Source organism: Zingiber officinale, chromosome 9A (genome assembly GCF_018446385.1).
Source record: "Zingiber officinale cultivar Zhangliang chromosome 9A, Zo_v1.1, whole genome shotgun sequence".
Lineage (NCBI taxonomy): Eukaryota > Viridiplantae > Streptophyta > Magnoliopsida > Zingiberales > Zingiberaceae > Zingiber > Zingiber officinale.
Window position 1 is genome coordinate 129,696,674 of NC_056002.1, and position 15,196 is coordinate 129,711,869.

At 38.1% G+C, this 15,196-nt stretch overlaps 1 protein-coding gene across 1 annotated transcript; it reads left to right on the top strand.

The window, feature by feature from the left end:
* Nucleotides 1-825: 825 nt before the first annotated feature.
* Nucleotides 826-5,686, top strand: LOC122020466. The gene is made up of 6 exons (XM_042578411.1): nucleotides 826-1,015; nucleotides 1,455-1,668; nucleotides 2,817-3,114; nucleotides 3,682-4,524; nucleotides 4,629-4,771; nucleotides 5,411-5,686. The coding sequence occupies exons 1-5, from the start codon at nucleotides 933-935 to the stop codon at nucleotides 4,745-4,747; spliced, it is 1,557 nt and encodes a 518-aa protein (XP_042434345.1). The 5' UTR covers nucleotides 826-932; the 3' UTR covers nucleotides 4,748-4,771; nucleotides 5,411-5,686.
* The last annotated feature ends 9,510 nt before the right edge of the window (nucleotides 5,687-15,196 follow it).

Here is a 15,196-nt window from a genome sequence, read left to right on the forward strand (position 1 = left end):
TTTATTCAAATGAGTTTTTGAACTCGCTTAATAAGCCTGCAAAATGAGCTCTACAATACGCCTTAAAACAAGCCAAAAAATGAGATCTAAAACGAGCCCGAGCTCGTTTAACAAGTTAGGCTAGTTAACTATGATAATCAAGCTAATAACAAGCTGAGCTCGAACTATTCGCGAGCTTGATAATTTCAAAATGAGCCGAACTTGAGCATTGTGATAAAAATTCGATTTAAGCTCGAGCTAAGTTTGAGTCTGAAGAAAACTTAAACAAGTCGAACTCAAACCTAATACTGTTTGACTTGATTTTACTCACTTACAAACGAAGGTACGGTGTGATGATAAATCACTCAGGGAGGATAAATTAGACGATCAAAGTTTAAATCCCAATAACGACAAATATTCTAAAGATTGATTTCTAACTATGTATAAGTTCTATTTCAAATTTACCTAAAAAGTAAACTAAAGAAGAAGATTATCTACTCTAAGCTTAGTGGTTAAAGCCTGGATATCTACTTCAAGATTAGCAGGAAAACACCTAGAAACTATGAATTTTTGACCAAATAAGAACCCGTAAAATTAGTCGCTAAATTTCAAACACCAATGGTGAGGTGTGCTTTTACAATAACAAAAATAATTGGATTCTTTTGTATTTTCATTACACTACTCCAACAAAAGTTAGTCCGCAGGATCAATATTATAAACCCACACTTAATCGCATCGACCATCCATCACACTTTACCAGTAAATCTAATCCGTACGATCATGTTGAGTACGATAACTAAACATGACCTTATAAACAATGGAATGCAGCTCAGGCATCATCACCCTCCTCCGCCCAGGCCACATGGCGGAGAGAGAGGGTGACCGATAGGGAGTCTCTTCGTCGTCGGCGCAGAAGACTCGAAGGAATCTTTCGCGATCTCGTCGGCGATCGCATGGCCGCCGGGGAAGAGGCTTTCGATCTCGAGGCCAAGCGCTGGGCCGATGGGTCTTGGCATCCCTGCCGCGTCTCTCCGAGGTCCCCCCTCGCGCTCTCTCCCCCCCCCCCCCTCAATCTCTCTTCCTTTTCGCCTAAATCGTAGCGGCTACCTGCTTGCATCTTTTATGAACATTAAGAAACCCATTACACCAATCGATCAACTAGGGAGTAGAGAGTAGATCGGTTTGTTTCAGATCGATTCTACGCGCTTGTTTTCACTAGTGATCTTGGGTTTTGAAGTTCCACTAGTAAAACAGAGGTAGAATATCTTCCACCGTTTCGGGTAAACGGATGTAACGCCAAATGTTACTCCAGATCTTCAACGAACAAAACTATGGTTTTATAGTCGACATGAAAATTTCATTTGTTTGTGTATATGCATAAATTCGGTAGTAAATACGCAGTGTGTTTTGCAAATACATCTACAACTACTTGTTTCTACATGATTTATAAGTTGAAATGTGGCCCGCTCGTGCAGTTCATACAATGGTAATTTTGATATTCATCTCAACACGGAAAGTTGTGGTATGGAAGATATCGTCTTGACTAGGGAAGACGTGATTGAGCATCTACGATTTCGTTCAAAGCCTCTGCAGGACGGAGACTGCTCTCATCTCAAACAAGGAGAAAAAGTTCTTGCCATGAACAATGAGCATTCTGAGAGCTTGTACTTTGATGCCGTTATAGAACAGGTAAATTTCCTCCCCGTTAAAGAATGTGTACCCTTGTTTTAACTATCATCCATCCTTGAGTGTTAATGTAACTGTGGCTAAATAGAATAGACATAATAGAGCTTTTACAACTGTCCAAATTTTTATCTTGTGCGAGATGAAATCGCCCTTCTTGCCACTAGCATCCATTTTCATTTTGGGTAGAAACTATCCTTCTATGAAAGCACTTTCATCTGCTTCTAACTGTAAAACAATGATGTTCCATCGTCACTTTATTTACATTTCCAGGGGAAATTTTCTGGAGCCATTTAAAACCAACACTTTTTAAGGAAACTTTTAGTTTCATTGAAACATAATACCTGAAAGGCTGAAATTCTGCTCAACCTCACTCACATGCAAATAGTATGTTAATTAATGGAAAATGTATGATTTGCTAATGCTTGGAGTTTGGGACTCTGGAATTTGGATGCGGAGAGTTACTAGGAAGATTAAAATTTTAAATGTTAATATTACATGACTATTAATTATATTTATACTATGAGAAAATTGGAGAAAATATGTTGAGATCCTATGGAGATATTCATAGTTGATCATAGATTCTATAGTTAGAAGAATTGAATTGATTAGAATGGAAGGTGTAAGGGGTAGTAAGAATCAATAAAAACACTAATCAATCTAATAAAATAATATAAAAATAATTTAATCAATTTGAATGTTACTAATAGTATTTCCTTCCATAGAGTTCAATCAAGGTATAAGATTCATTTAACCCCAAACGAAAATGGATTGCTAATGATGGGAACAATGATGATTAAACAAGACAATTATTTTAGGAAATCTTCTCCTCTTTATGACTATGAGCAAAAAGTATAGCAGTATAATAAACATATTTACATGCCATGCCCTCAGGTGAGCGAGCATTGGATAAGTTGCCGTGTTGACGAACTTGTTTGCTACATCCATATAAAAATATGACAAAAACAAATAATGATAAGCTCTCCGTTTATTTTTTTTTAGAGTGAAAGAAATGATGAATTACTCCATGTCTTTTTCATAGACAAAGATATTTAACAAATCTAATCCTTAGATTCTTTGAAACTATTATGCTATATTGGTCGGTAAGTTAAGTTGCCTTCTGAAAAACTTATCAGAGTTACATAATTTGGCAGGTACACAAGGTGAGACACTCAGGCAGGCTGCCATGCAGATGCACTTTTCTGGTCAAATGGCTTTCGCCTATGCTGAATAGGATAACTACGGTTCCATTTAAGTCAATTATGAAGCTTTCTGATGAAAACATCAATAGCCACCCAGTTATATCTGCATTCTTGGCTGCCATGCAACCTCCCCTTGGTTCATTAGAAAATAATACTGGTGAGGCTAAACTCTATCACATACTGGAAAAGCAAGTGGAGGAGATAAGCAAGCTGGCAGATGGATCTGTATTGTCAAACAATGTCTTTTTAGGTACAACTTCTTTAATTCTTAGTTTGTCTATGCAAAATATCAGAATCTTTGATACTTTGCTAACCTTTGTCACAAGGAAGTAAATATAAACTAATCAGATAGTCAGTTAGTGACTTGAATATAGTTATTAGGATAAGGAGGCTTCTAAACATTACAGAATACAGTAAATTCTGTTTTAAAGAACTAGTAACTAAAGGATTACTTTCTTTAGAAAGTTACAACTATACTGATAGTTCTCCACGTATATAATCACAACCCTCCTCTAAAACTCACCCTTGCCACAAAGTGCACCTCCTTATTCTTACCCCTATGAACATGACACCAAGAAAACACCATATCAGCCCCTGGCGTTTTAATGCTCTCCACAAGTTTAGTTACCCTTGACAAGATTCAACATGTGTGCCTAGTTTTTCTGGGCTAGTGCAGCTGTGTGTTTATCACACAATAGAATTTAGACTTTTTATGTACACCATTGCTTATAGAAGATGATATAACTTGTTTCAATAGAACTTTCATGGTAATTTTCCAATTTGTAGCATCACACTACTAAAATCAATTATATTGCAGCTAACTCCATTGAACAAAATGAAGTTGAGTCTAAAGATATCACCAGGAAGCAGAACAAAGGACGGAATGATGTAGTCCTTGTGAATCATTTTGATAATACTTCTTTACTCAGTCCTCTCGCAGCCCGTGCAGCTCTTGCTTCCTTGGTGCATGAAAAACTTTCAGATAACATTTGCTTACAAGAAACTGTATTGGGCCTCCTTCCGAAAAATGAAAAGCGCAACTCAGATCAATATACATTAGTAGAAGCCAGAGTGATCCAAGTTGATGCCATCGCCATGGATGACAACACTGAACTTCCACATCTTGTCCGACGATCAGCTAATTCCAGATTTACTTGTGAAGGACACAGTTCGGTCACTACTAGTAAAAGGAAAGTTAGTAAGTCTCTTTCTGATGATTCCCCATATTCAGCTACTTCCCTCAAGAAATCAGCCAGAGCATCTAAAGTTCCAAGAAACAGGAACCTGGTCTCCTCTGCAACTGCAAGTCATTCAGAAATATCAGCAACCATTGCAAACATAAATCATGGAGTCACAGCTCGGCTAACCCGTTCGGCAGCAAGAAAGAAAATGTCCGAATTAGCTGATAAAGGACCTGTAGCAGAGCTCTCCAGCTCAGTAAACACAAGGCTAATAGTTTCTGGACAACAAGTAGCAAGGAAACTTGTGTACAATGGTCCAGCATTTGTAGAAAGAAATGATGAAAATCTTGCTCCAGCTCAGAAGATTGAAAGCGAGAGTTGTGCAGTGGTCTCAACATATAAAGAAATCAGTAGTGATAGCAAACCCAAAAAGAAGAAAAGGACCGAGGAGTCCAGTTTTGGCATTATTGAAGACCAAGGTGACAAAAACATTAATTATTCCTATAGTGTTATTGTTAACATGCATAAGCTATCATTGGTTTTGTAGTTATAATTGCAATGTACGATTGTGAATTTCCTACAGGTGTGATCTCAAAAGATGGAGAGACCTCAAAAGCTAAGAAAAAGAAGATACCTTCAGAGAAACCTGTATTAAGGTTTTCACCACGGCTCAGAACTCTTTCATCAGCCCACGCAAGCTGAACAATCCTTACTGGCTTTGAACAAGTAATTCTCTGAGGACTTTCTTATTGCTTTTGATTTCTTAGTAGTGCAAGTACATAGTCACACAGTATAGAAATGGATGATTCTTTTATGTTTGGATTGTATCCTTGTTGTCCTGCTCTTATGTTAACCATACTGTTTTTGGCTACCATGAGAACCTTATGAGGTTCGTGAACACTACCAGGTCGCCCAATCGGATCTCTCCTGAGGCGACCTCTCATGGGCCACCCTACCTCACTTGGCTTTTTCTTCTTCTGATATTACTGAACTTCTGCTGAAAGGAATTCAAGTGAATTCATGAGAACATGCTCTTACGATGAGAAATTCCCTTTCAATTTTTAATAAAAATATGCCTGGCTTATTCATTTTATTTTCCAAACTACCTACAAAAAAATTTCTGGTTCAACAGCACAACCTGATTTGAAAATAGTTTTTTTTTTCAGTTACATAGAAAGATTGATAGCTGATCTTACTTGGTGGGATAAAGGCTTAGTTGTTATTCTTAGAGAAAGCTTTATATGTTTGAATAGGGTGTATCAAAGCTTAGAATGCTGTAAATTTGTAATTTTTGTCAGTTACGTCTTATTGCTTCTCGTAATTCGTGCTAATGTGTTCCTCTTGCCTCTTGTTGCAATTTTTCAGGTCACTTTTGAAGGATTATAAATCAGGGTTTAATGCTGCAGTTTGGAACACACCCTTTGCAGGCGAGCAGGGGAATCAGAAATAGCAAGGTAGCCTCTATTTTCTCAGTGCATGCCTATATTTGCATTTTTGTGATATAAACCTTGCAAAAGTATGCATGTTGATACTAGTTTAGTTAATATTTATCTATTTTAAGCTGGACTGCTTTATTGTTAATATGAGTGAATCCTCTTTAAGTCCTTCAGTATAAATATTTTGAAGCTTGGGTAGGATAAATAAAACTTGTTAATTAAATTCTTTCTAGCTTGAGCTTCCACTTCCTAAACGAATAGTTCATAATTGCGATTGGTAATCAATGCCAAACCAGATTCCAATTCGTCATTATTTTAGTGTTTGATATTCTCTTAATGGTTGGACCCCAAAAATAATGAAATCAACTATTGATCTTTGGCATTTTTATTCTCAATTATTTCAACAGCACCTCCATCTATTGAGAGTTAATGGACATGTCCACACCGGTCCGGACCAGTCGTTCTAGGTTCGCTTCGTTCTAGGTTCGGTGTTATTTAGGTGTTATTTAGTTCGTATCAGTTTGGTTCAGGTCCGTGTGACTCTCCTATTTCAAGATTCCCGATCCAACTGCCTCTATGTACTATATCTCTCTTTGATTGGTTAATAAATAGGTTCCTAAGACTCTCTTTGAAGAGTCCTAACCCAAGCCAACCCCTCGCTATTTACAATTTCTCTTTGATTGTTAAAGCAACATGTCTATACATTGACTCTTCTATTTGAAGATTCACCACGATCCAACCCTTTCTATGTATATACCTTTCTCTTTGACTGTTGTATAAATAGATCCCTATGACTCTCATATTCAAAGATTCCTAATCCAACCTCCCTCTATCTACTATACCTATATAGATATATTTCCTCCCGGAGCATGGTACAGCAGGGTGTTTTTTCAAGTAACGAGAATTTAATTTTCATACAGATACATTTATGATAATTTCAGTTAGTCTTATTGATTATCTTTGGAGATGATCGATTCGATTCTATAAAAAATTTTCATCAACAATCAAGATAAATCAAAAAGCATATAAGGCATACTTAATGATGCTTGAACTAATGGTAATGTTTGGATGCCACGTCAAGAGTCATCTATTCCACTGGAATCGTCAACCTTAGGATTAGACCATATTCCAAGATTCGTTGATTGTTCAATGAATAGGTTTCTAGAAGATTCATTGATCCTTCCCTCTCGATGACTCTCCTATTCCAAGATTCCTCTTTCTTAAGACTATCCTATTCGAAGATTCTTTATCCAAACCTCCTCTCTATATATTTTTTTGATCGCTAGATGAAGAGACCCCTATGGCTCTCCCATCCTAATATCCCTAATCTAATCTTCTCTATCTAATATTTCTGTCTATACTTTTCTGTTTATCCCTGAGACTATGATACAGCAGTAAGGGTTCAATTGTCTTTCAACTATTCATGGTTTAATTTTTAACTACCATGTATTTATAAAAAAAAAAAATCTCTAAATTAAATTTACAATTAAGTACTGAGCTTTTGGCCGTCCAAACTAATCTTATAAATAATATTTTGCATAAAATTTTGTTAAAACTCACATAAATTATGTTAATATGTTCGAACGTACTCAGCTATCATTCCGTCATGTACGACTATTTCGTCGCCAAATTTGAAATTAGTAAATATTTAATTTCTTGAGTTTTTTCCAACAAAGAGATTAATAAATTGATGAAAGAAATATTCGGACATATTTTTTGGAAAAAAATTAATTTGAAAGTTAAGAATATCAATAAACTAAATATTTTTATTTTAATTTTTTGACATATTAAAAATTAAAATTTTTAAGGACAAATATTCGATTTTTTTCTGACAAATGACGCCTCAAATTTTGATCGAATTCTTATTATTATTATTTTTTAGATTTTAATCGATTGAACTTTAATTATATAATTTTAATATTGACTTTAAATGTTTTATGTTATTTTTCTTATTTTTTATTTTTAAATTATTTTTTAATTATTAAATTTATTTTATTTTCCAAATAATTAAAATTTTCCAGTCCACGTACGTACGAACGACCAACTGCTAATCAATTTAGGCAATTTTATTTTTTCAGTCAAAACATTTTCATTACACAATTCAACCTTTTAAATGTATCATTAATTTTAAAACTTTTATAATAAATGACACAATCTACTTATATAATCCATAAAATCTTCAAATCGAAAATAAAAAAAATAGAATAAATTAAAATTTCCTCATTATATATACGTATGTTAAAACAAAAACAATAAATAATTATCAAATTTAATTGATTTTTTGGATTTGGTAAATTAAAATAAATTTTTAGCTATTATTTCACGGTTTATAGCATTAGCATTATATAAAATTAGTTTTTTTAGAGGAGACAAAATTTTATAAGTTGAAAATTTAAATATCCGTCAACCATATTTGTACTTGCTATGGCGTACTCGCTGGGGCTCCACTCGCTTCCATAAATACCGCTCCCCGCACCCGCATCTCCCTCTCCCCCGCTCGCCGCCGTCGACCATGGGCCTCTTCCGGCTGGTGACGGGCATCCCCTGCCCCAGCGGGTTCGGATCCGCTTCGACGCCTCCCACCTCGCCGCCATCTTCACCGGTGATCTCCTCCCCATTCTTCGTCCTCCCAAAACTCCATCAAATTAAAGCTCAGATTTCGACCCCTTTCCCCACCAACACTCAAATCCCTAATCTCAAACTTCCGATCTCTACTCCAAATTCCACCCAAAAAAAATCTCATCTCGATCTGCTTTTTTCCCTCTTTGATCAGGAGGAGCGAGCGGGGTCGGAACAGAGACCGCGCGAGCGCTTGCCCTCCGCGGAGCTCGCGTGATCATCGCGGCGAGGCCGAGAAGCTCGTCTTGCAGACTTCGCCATTGGCGAGAGTCGACATCTTGAAGTCAGTCACAGGCGTTCGCAGATGAGTTCTTTTCCATGGACCTTCCTCTCCGTATCTTAATGTGAGTTAAAAGAAGGGACGGTCACCAGAGGGATAGTAGACTAATTAGAATTATCATTTTTTTTTAAATATGAGTTAAAAGAAAAATAAAATAGTATAAAGAAAAATAAAATAGTATATTTTTCATCTCGTCCAAGTTTAGTGTAGTAAATTATGTTTGTCCCAACTAGCTTAGTTAATTAAAAAAAAAAAAAATTGGATCGAGAGTTTTCAAATTCGAAAAGATTTGAATTTGTGTTCGAATTAAGGTGTTTTCGAGTTGCGTTAGGATCGACTTAAATTTAAAATATAGTTGATTTTTTTAAGATTAAATTTTATATATATATATATATATATATATAGCGCTGATATCCTGAGCGACGGCACAGTGCGCGATTATGCGCGTTGCGCAGGATTTCAGTGCTTTTTTTTTCTTTTTAATTTTTTTTTAAAAAAATTTGAATTAAAAAATAATTAAAATATTTTTTAAAAATTTAATTTTTAGGATTCAGGCTTTGGGTTATAGTATCGAAGCTATTTTTTTTTATTTTATCTCTAGGGTTCAGGCTTTGGGTTATAATATCAAAGTTATTTAAGGTTCAGACTTTGGATTATAGTATCAAAGCTATTTAAGGTTCAGGCTTTAGGTTATAGTATCAAAATTATTTTTTTTAGATTTTACCTTTAGGGTTCACGCTTTGGGTTATTGTATCAAAACTATTTTGTTTTTTAGATTTTACCTCTGAGGTTCAGGTTTCCCAATTAGATTATAGTGTTTGGTTTTAAAAAAAAATAAAATAAAATTAATTTAAGTATTTATTGAGTATTGTAATATGTTGAGGGGATATAGTAATGTATTAGAAATTTATATAAGGAAATGTTAAATTTTTTAATTGATTTTTTTAATTTAAAATATTAAAAAATAAAAAAAATAAAAAAACAAAGCTTGATCTCTGCGCGACGCGTACCATCGCGTCGTGCAGTAGATCAAAACTATATATATATAATTACAATTAGTATAATGAAATATTAAAATAAAAGTAGAGGTATAATCAAATTGAACGGAATAGTAAAAAACTTAGCTCGGGCTTGATTTATTATCCCTAAGTTCAAGCTTTAATTTGAGCTTTAGTTGTCCCCAGGGCATAGCGCAGACGGTGGGTGTATGGTATCTCTGGCGTAATGGTCAGGAGTCGATTCTCAGAAACTGACGACCTGAGATTTACCCCGCCATACGCCTATAACATGTGTACCTGCATAAACCTCCCTCTATTTCCGTGGGGTCGGCACTAGGAGGGCCGCTGAGGTAGTGGATCTACCTTTAATTTGAGCTTTAGTTCCTAAGCTTGAGCGTGGATCGTAATAAAATTAAATAGCTCGAACTCGACTCGAGCTTGATTCCAAAAAAAAAAACTCGTTTAAAAATTAAATGAGCTTAATCCGAGCTCGACTATATATATATATATATATATAGGTGATAAAAGGGGGCCCGTCCAACACGGGTCAACTGTAGAGCTGGAGGTCAAAGTAAAAGTGGCTAATGTCAGAGTGTCAAATGGCTTGCCTACGGTGGTCAAGCGGAGGACAACTACAACAGTTGATCGGGGCAATCATTGTCCGATCGGCGAGAGACACTTAGTGGATAACGGCAAGATGCTGATGAGACAGAAGAGATTGTCCGATTAGGAGTGGCAAGCAATTATATCCGGGCACCACAACGAAGAGAAGCTGAGGTTGACAGAGTGGAAGGAGTCTAGGCCGAGCGGCTACCCCGCTTGGCCAAATAGCATGACCAAGTCATCAACGGAGCTGGGGAGTCCCGGACAAGCAGCACCCCGTTCGGCCAAGCAGTGAAACTTGGTCATCAACGGAGAAGGGAGTCCCGGCCGAGCGGCTACCCTGCTCGGCCAAGCAGCGGGACCATTGTCATATCTCTTGATATCCTTTTAGGAGATAGTACCGCTGACATGAGGCATGGTCGGCAGGCGAATCGTACGGCGTAAGCTTTTACTCTTTTGTTAGGGATATGCATGCCCTGTAAAAGTATGATGTCAGAGGTACTTTCCTGACATGTCCTTTCATAGGATGTATTAGAGAACGTGCTCACACATTAAGGAGTGTGCACGTCGCCCACCAGGGCTTTATATAAAGGGAGGTCCATCACTAGCGGAGGTACGTGTTTTTCATTATTCACTATTCGTGCTTGCGTTACTGTTGCTCCGCTTTCCACTACAGTTCCGGTGACTGACTTGAGTGTCTGAAAGCCAACGCCGGGACCCCTTCCCCTGACTCAGCACTGACGTTGCTTGTTTTGTAGAGCGGAGTGCGGTCTACAGCCAATCAGCGTAGCAGCCACATCCCTAGCTTTCCACCTTCCCGTTTTCGGATAAGATCATTTTAGCGTCGTTTGTAGAAACGTAGCCTACATCCAAATCGCGAAGATGGAGGACGTTGGACGACTCACCACAGTGGCCCTGACAAACAAGGAGCTCGATATGCTTATACAAACCCGAGCGGCAAGGATAGTCGAGCAACAACAATAACAAGCGTTGATCAAACGCCAAATGCATGAGTGCGACATCAGCGGTCGGGCATCAAATAGGATATGGAGACCGGGCAGAGCATGCATCCGTTCGGGGACAGGACAAGGTTGTCGCCCGGCTGATGGCGTATTGACAGCGCATGAAGTAGAACTACAATCAGAAGGTAATCCCAAGGTCCTTTCAGGTCGGCGATCTTGTGTGGAAAAGCATAAAGTCGGTCGACGACGTCGCCAAGCTCGAAGCACCGTGGGGTGGTCCCTACAAGGTCATTCAGAAACTCCGTTCAGGAGCCTACTACATGCAGGACGAGGATGAAAGAAAGCTCGATCGACCCTAGAGCGCGAACCATCTCCGTCCCTATAGGGCCATATGAGAGGTGCATGGTTGAATATAAATAAAAATTGCAATAGAGTATGTCCTGTAAACATAGGTGAACGATGAATAAATTCCCAAGTGTTCAAGAGTACTCTTACGTCGATCGGCCAAGTTAAAAGTCGAGCGGCGACTATAAACCCCAGTCTTCACCAACAGTTGAGCGACGACTATAAACGCTAGTCTTCATCAACAGTCGAAAGATGACTATAAACCCTAGTATCCACCAACGGTCGAGCGGCGACCTTAAACTCATGCCTGCACCAACAGTCAAGTGACGACTATAAACTCTAATCTTCACTAACGGTCGAGCGGCGACCTTAAACTCACGTCTACGTCAACGGTTGAGCAACGATCTTAAACCCTAGTCTTCACTAACGGTCGAGCGGCGACCTTAAACCCACATCTATGTCAACAGACGAGTGACGACTATTAACCCTAGTATTCATCAACAGTCGAGCTGTGACTATAAACCCTAATCTTCACCAACAGTCGAGTAGCGACAATAAACCCTAGTCTTCACCAATGGTCGAGCGGCGACTTTAAACCCACGTCTACGTCAAAGGTCGAGTGGCGATCTTAAACCCTAGTCTTCACCAACGGTCAAGCGGTGACCTTAAACTCATGTCTACGTCAATAGTTGAGCGACGACTATAAACCCTAGTCTTCACCAACAGTCGAGCGACGACTATAAATCTTAGTCTTCACCAACAGTCGAGCGGTGACCTTAAACCCACGTCTACGTCAACAGTCAAGTGACGACCTTAAACCCTAATCTTCACCAACGATCGAGTGGTGACCTTAAACCCACATCTACATCAACAGTCGAGCGACAACTATAAACTCTAGTGTTCACCAACGGGTAGAGTGACGACCTTAAACCCACGTCTACATCAACAATCGAACGGCGACCTTAAACTATGTCTGCACCAACGGTTGAGCGACGACCTTAAACCTAAGTCCGCACCTTCATTAGCCGAGTGTCAGTTATGAGACCGAGTCTACCACATTTAACGACTGATCGGCCACTCTACAACTAAGTATATGACAAATGCAAAGGATCGACGAATATATAAGCCGAGAATAAGGTCGATCGGGAAACATGCGACGTCGAGATGCATCAGTTTTCACTAAAATGATGTTGTTCGATAGCGTTGAAGTGATCGCTCGAGCATCCCAGCGACTCATCACATCGACGATCGAGAGGACATGGAACCACACTTAGAGATTTTCACAAAATGGAAAGTAGATCGTAGTCCTACTCGAGCCGAGTGTCGATGCATAAATGAACAAGTGCGACAACCAACAAAGTGGCGATAGGAAGTCGAACGACGTAGACAGCTGTGCCGATCAAAAACTTTGGAGCATATGTTGTCCGATCGGATGCGGAAAACACCGAAGACTCTACTTGCCCAGTCAGTCAGACTTGCAACCTTCTTTAACTAGACTTGAGAGGGAGACTAGTGATACGGTGATAAAGGAGGGCCCGCTCAGCACGGGTTAGCTGTCGAGGTGGAGATCAAAGTCAAGGTGGTCAACGCCAGAATGTCAAAGGGCTCGTCTAAGGTGGCAGAGTGGAGGACATCTACAGCGGTCGATCAAAGCAATCAGTGTCCGATCGGTGAGAAACACTTAGTGCGTGTATGTCCCTTGGCAGCCAGCTAGAGGGGGTAAATAGCTCTGCAAAATAAAACGAACCTTCCTCGAACTTTATAACTTAATAAAAATCAATACTTGCATAAAAGAAATAAGAGACTTAAATAAAGAAAGGAAGAGGCATAAATTATTAACTTGGTTACAACCGTATAAGTTGTTAATCTAAAAAAGTTAAACGCTCACTAAACTCTCATTCAGGGAGAGAAGCCTCTTTATAACAATTAAAGCATTAGATTACAGAACAAAACTGAATAGAAATTAATCATAAGTGTTGTTTTGAACCATTGGAACTAGGGCTGGATTTATAGTCCTGGTTGGGGCGCCAGGAAGGGTTCCAGGTGCCTAGGGGGGATAAACTTTTATCCTCGCAGAAACGGAACCGCCACGTCACATTTCGGATAAATTTCTACTCCGGGCGCTCGGAAGAGTTCTAAGCGCCCGAATTCGAAAGTCAACATTCTATTGACTTTTCGTCTAGGCCTTCCGCTCCGGTTCCGCGAGCATTGGTCTAGGTCTTCTGCTCCGACTCCGTTTGCATGGGTGATCTCAGTCATCCGGAATAGGGCTCACCCAAACACAACTTCCGACCTTCGAGTAGTCTTTCGCTCCTATTTCTTGTCCCTCGGAACCGCCGCGTGCTTCCTTGTCGTTCGCTAGTGTACTCTTCCACAACGACTCGTCTCTCGAACGCATTGAGCCCATCGACTCTCTCTTATGTCGTCTTTCTCGCTAGCTGCGTCTTTTACTCGTCTCCCCGAGCAATCTTCCGCTCCGACTTCTAGTCCCTCAGAAACAACACACGCTCCCTTCTCGTCCGCCCGCGTACTCTTCCACACCACCTCGTCCCTTGGACGCACCAACCTCGTCGGCTTTCTCCCGTGTCGTCCTTCTCGCTAGCTGCGTCTTTCGCTCGACTTCCTATGCTCCTAAGCTCATACACACTTAGACACAAGGGTTAAATACCAACATGACCTAACCTGACTTGGTTGATTACATCAAAACTACCACAGCGTACTTACAATCTCCCCCTTTTTGATGTGAGCAAACTCAAGTTAAGTTAGGTTAAACCTACAAAAATAACAGTTATAAATTTTTTACAAGTACAAAAATTAAAAATTGTACTACCAAATTAAAAATTATATTACCCTCTCCCTAGACTTAATCTTTACTACTCCTGTTTTTTATTACATTAAAAGTAGGGTACATTAAAAATATACCTTGGAAAGTCTAAAAAATTTAAGGGAAAAAAAATTAAAGTTTAAGCTTCGAAAGTTTTGGATTTATCAATAACGGTTTAATAAATATTTAACATATATAAGGCAGATAAAAAATTTCATATAAAGATGAAATTATCATTAAACAAAAAAATAAGGTCTTTTTCACCGTGATAGTTATCTTTCTCAGAAAGATTAACTTCTAATTAATTTTTAAATAATTTTTTTACAAACAATTTAAAACATTTTTATAACAATAAACTGCTTAACAGTTAGTCAATTAAATACTTATTTCAATAATTGACTTCCAAGATATGGCGAAGCACTAGACCTTCTTGGTAATTAGAACAACAACCAATTATAGACAAAGTCATTTAAAAAAATTAAACATTTAATTGTCTCTCTGAAAGCCAAAAAAAGCACTTAGCTTAAGCATGTTTTTAGAACTCAATATAAATTTCTTCCTACTAGATTAATTAAAAATTTCCGAGTAATATACTTTCTAGATAATTTTCTAATTTTTCTCTTGTAATATCTAAATTATCAATTTAATCCATTATATTTCCTGAAAGCTGAAGCAGATAAATTTAAACATGCAGAATTTTTTAAGTTTTCTATTTGATATTTTAAATTTGTGTTCTCATTTTCAATTTCTCAAAATCCTCAATTTCTGTTTTAAGTTTTTTATTTTTATTTTTAATCTTGTTGAGATCTTCTAATCGACAAAATAGAACTAAAGTTGATTTAACTCTTTATTTTTTTTTCTAACTTACAGTAATTTTTTGATAGTAGTTTTATGAACTGAAATAATTTGTTAGGAGGAAGAGATCGTACCTGACTTACCTTATCGATGTCAGAATCTGATGCTCCCCTGTAAGGATGATTTCTTCTGATGTTCCTCCCCCTTCATTGATACTTTTGTCCGAAAACTCTCCCCCTTCAACGATGCTCATCTCGAATGAGCTTTCATTGTCTTCATGTAGGTACTC

Excerpts from the sequence above, each read along its gene's own strand:
- LOC122020466 (XM_042578411.1), top strand. The coding sequence starts at position 933 with ATGGCCGCCGGGGAAGAGGCTTTCGATCTCGAGGCCAAGCGCTGGGCC. Across the intron at positions 1,016-1,454 it reads CCCTGCCGCGTCTCTCCGAG|TTCATACAATGGTAATTTTG; the intron begins GTCCCCCCTCGC and ends CCGCTCGTGCAG. Across the intron at positions 4,525-4,628 it reads TGGCATTATTGAAGACCAAG|GTGTGATCTCAAAAGATGGA; the intron begins GTGACAAAAACA and ends AATTTCCTACAG.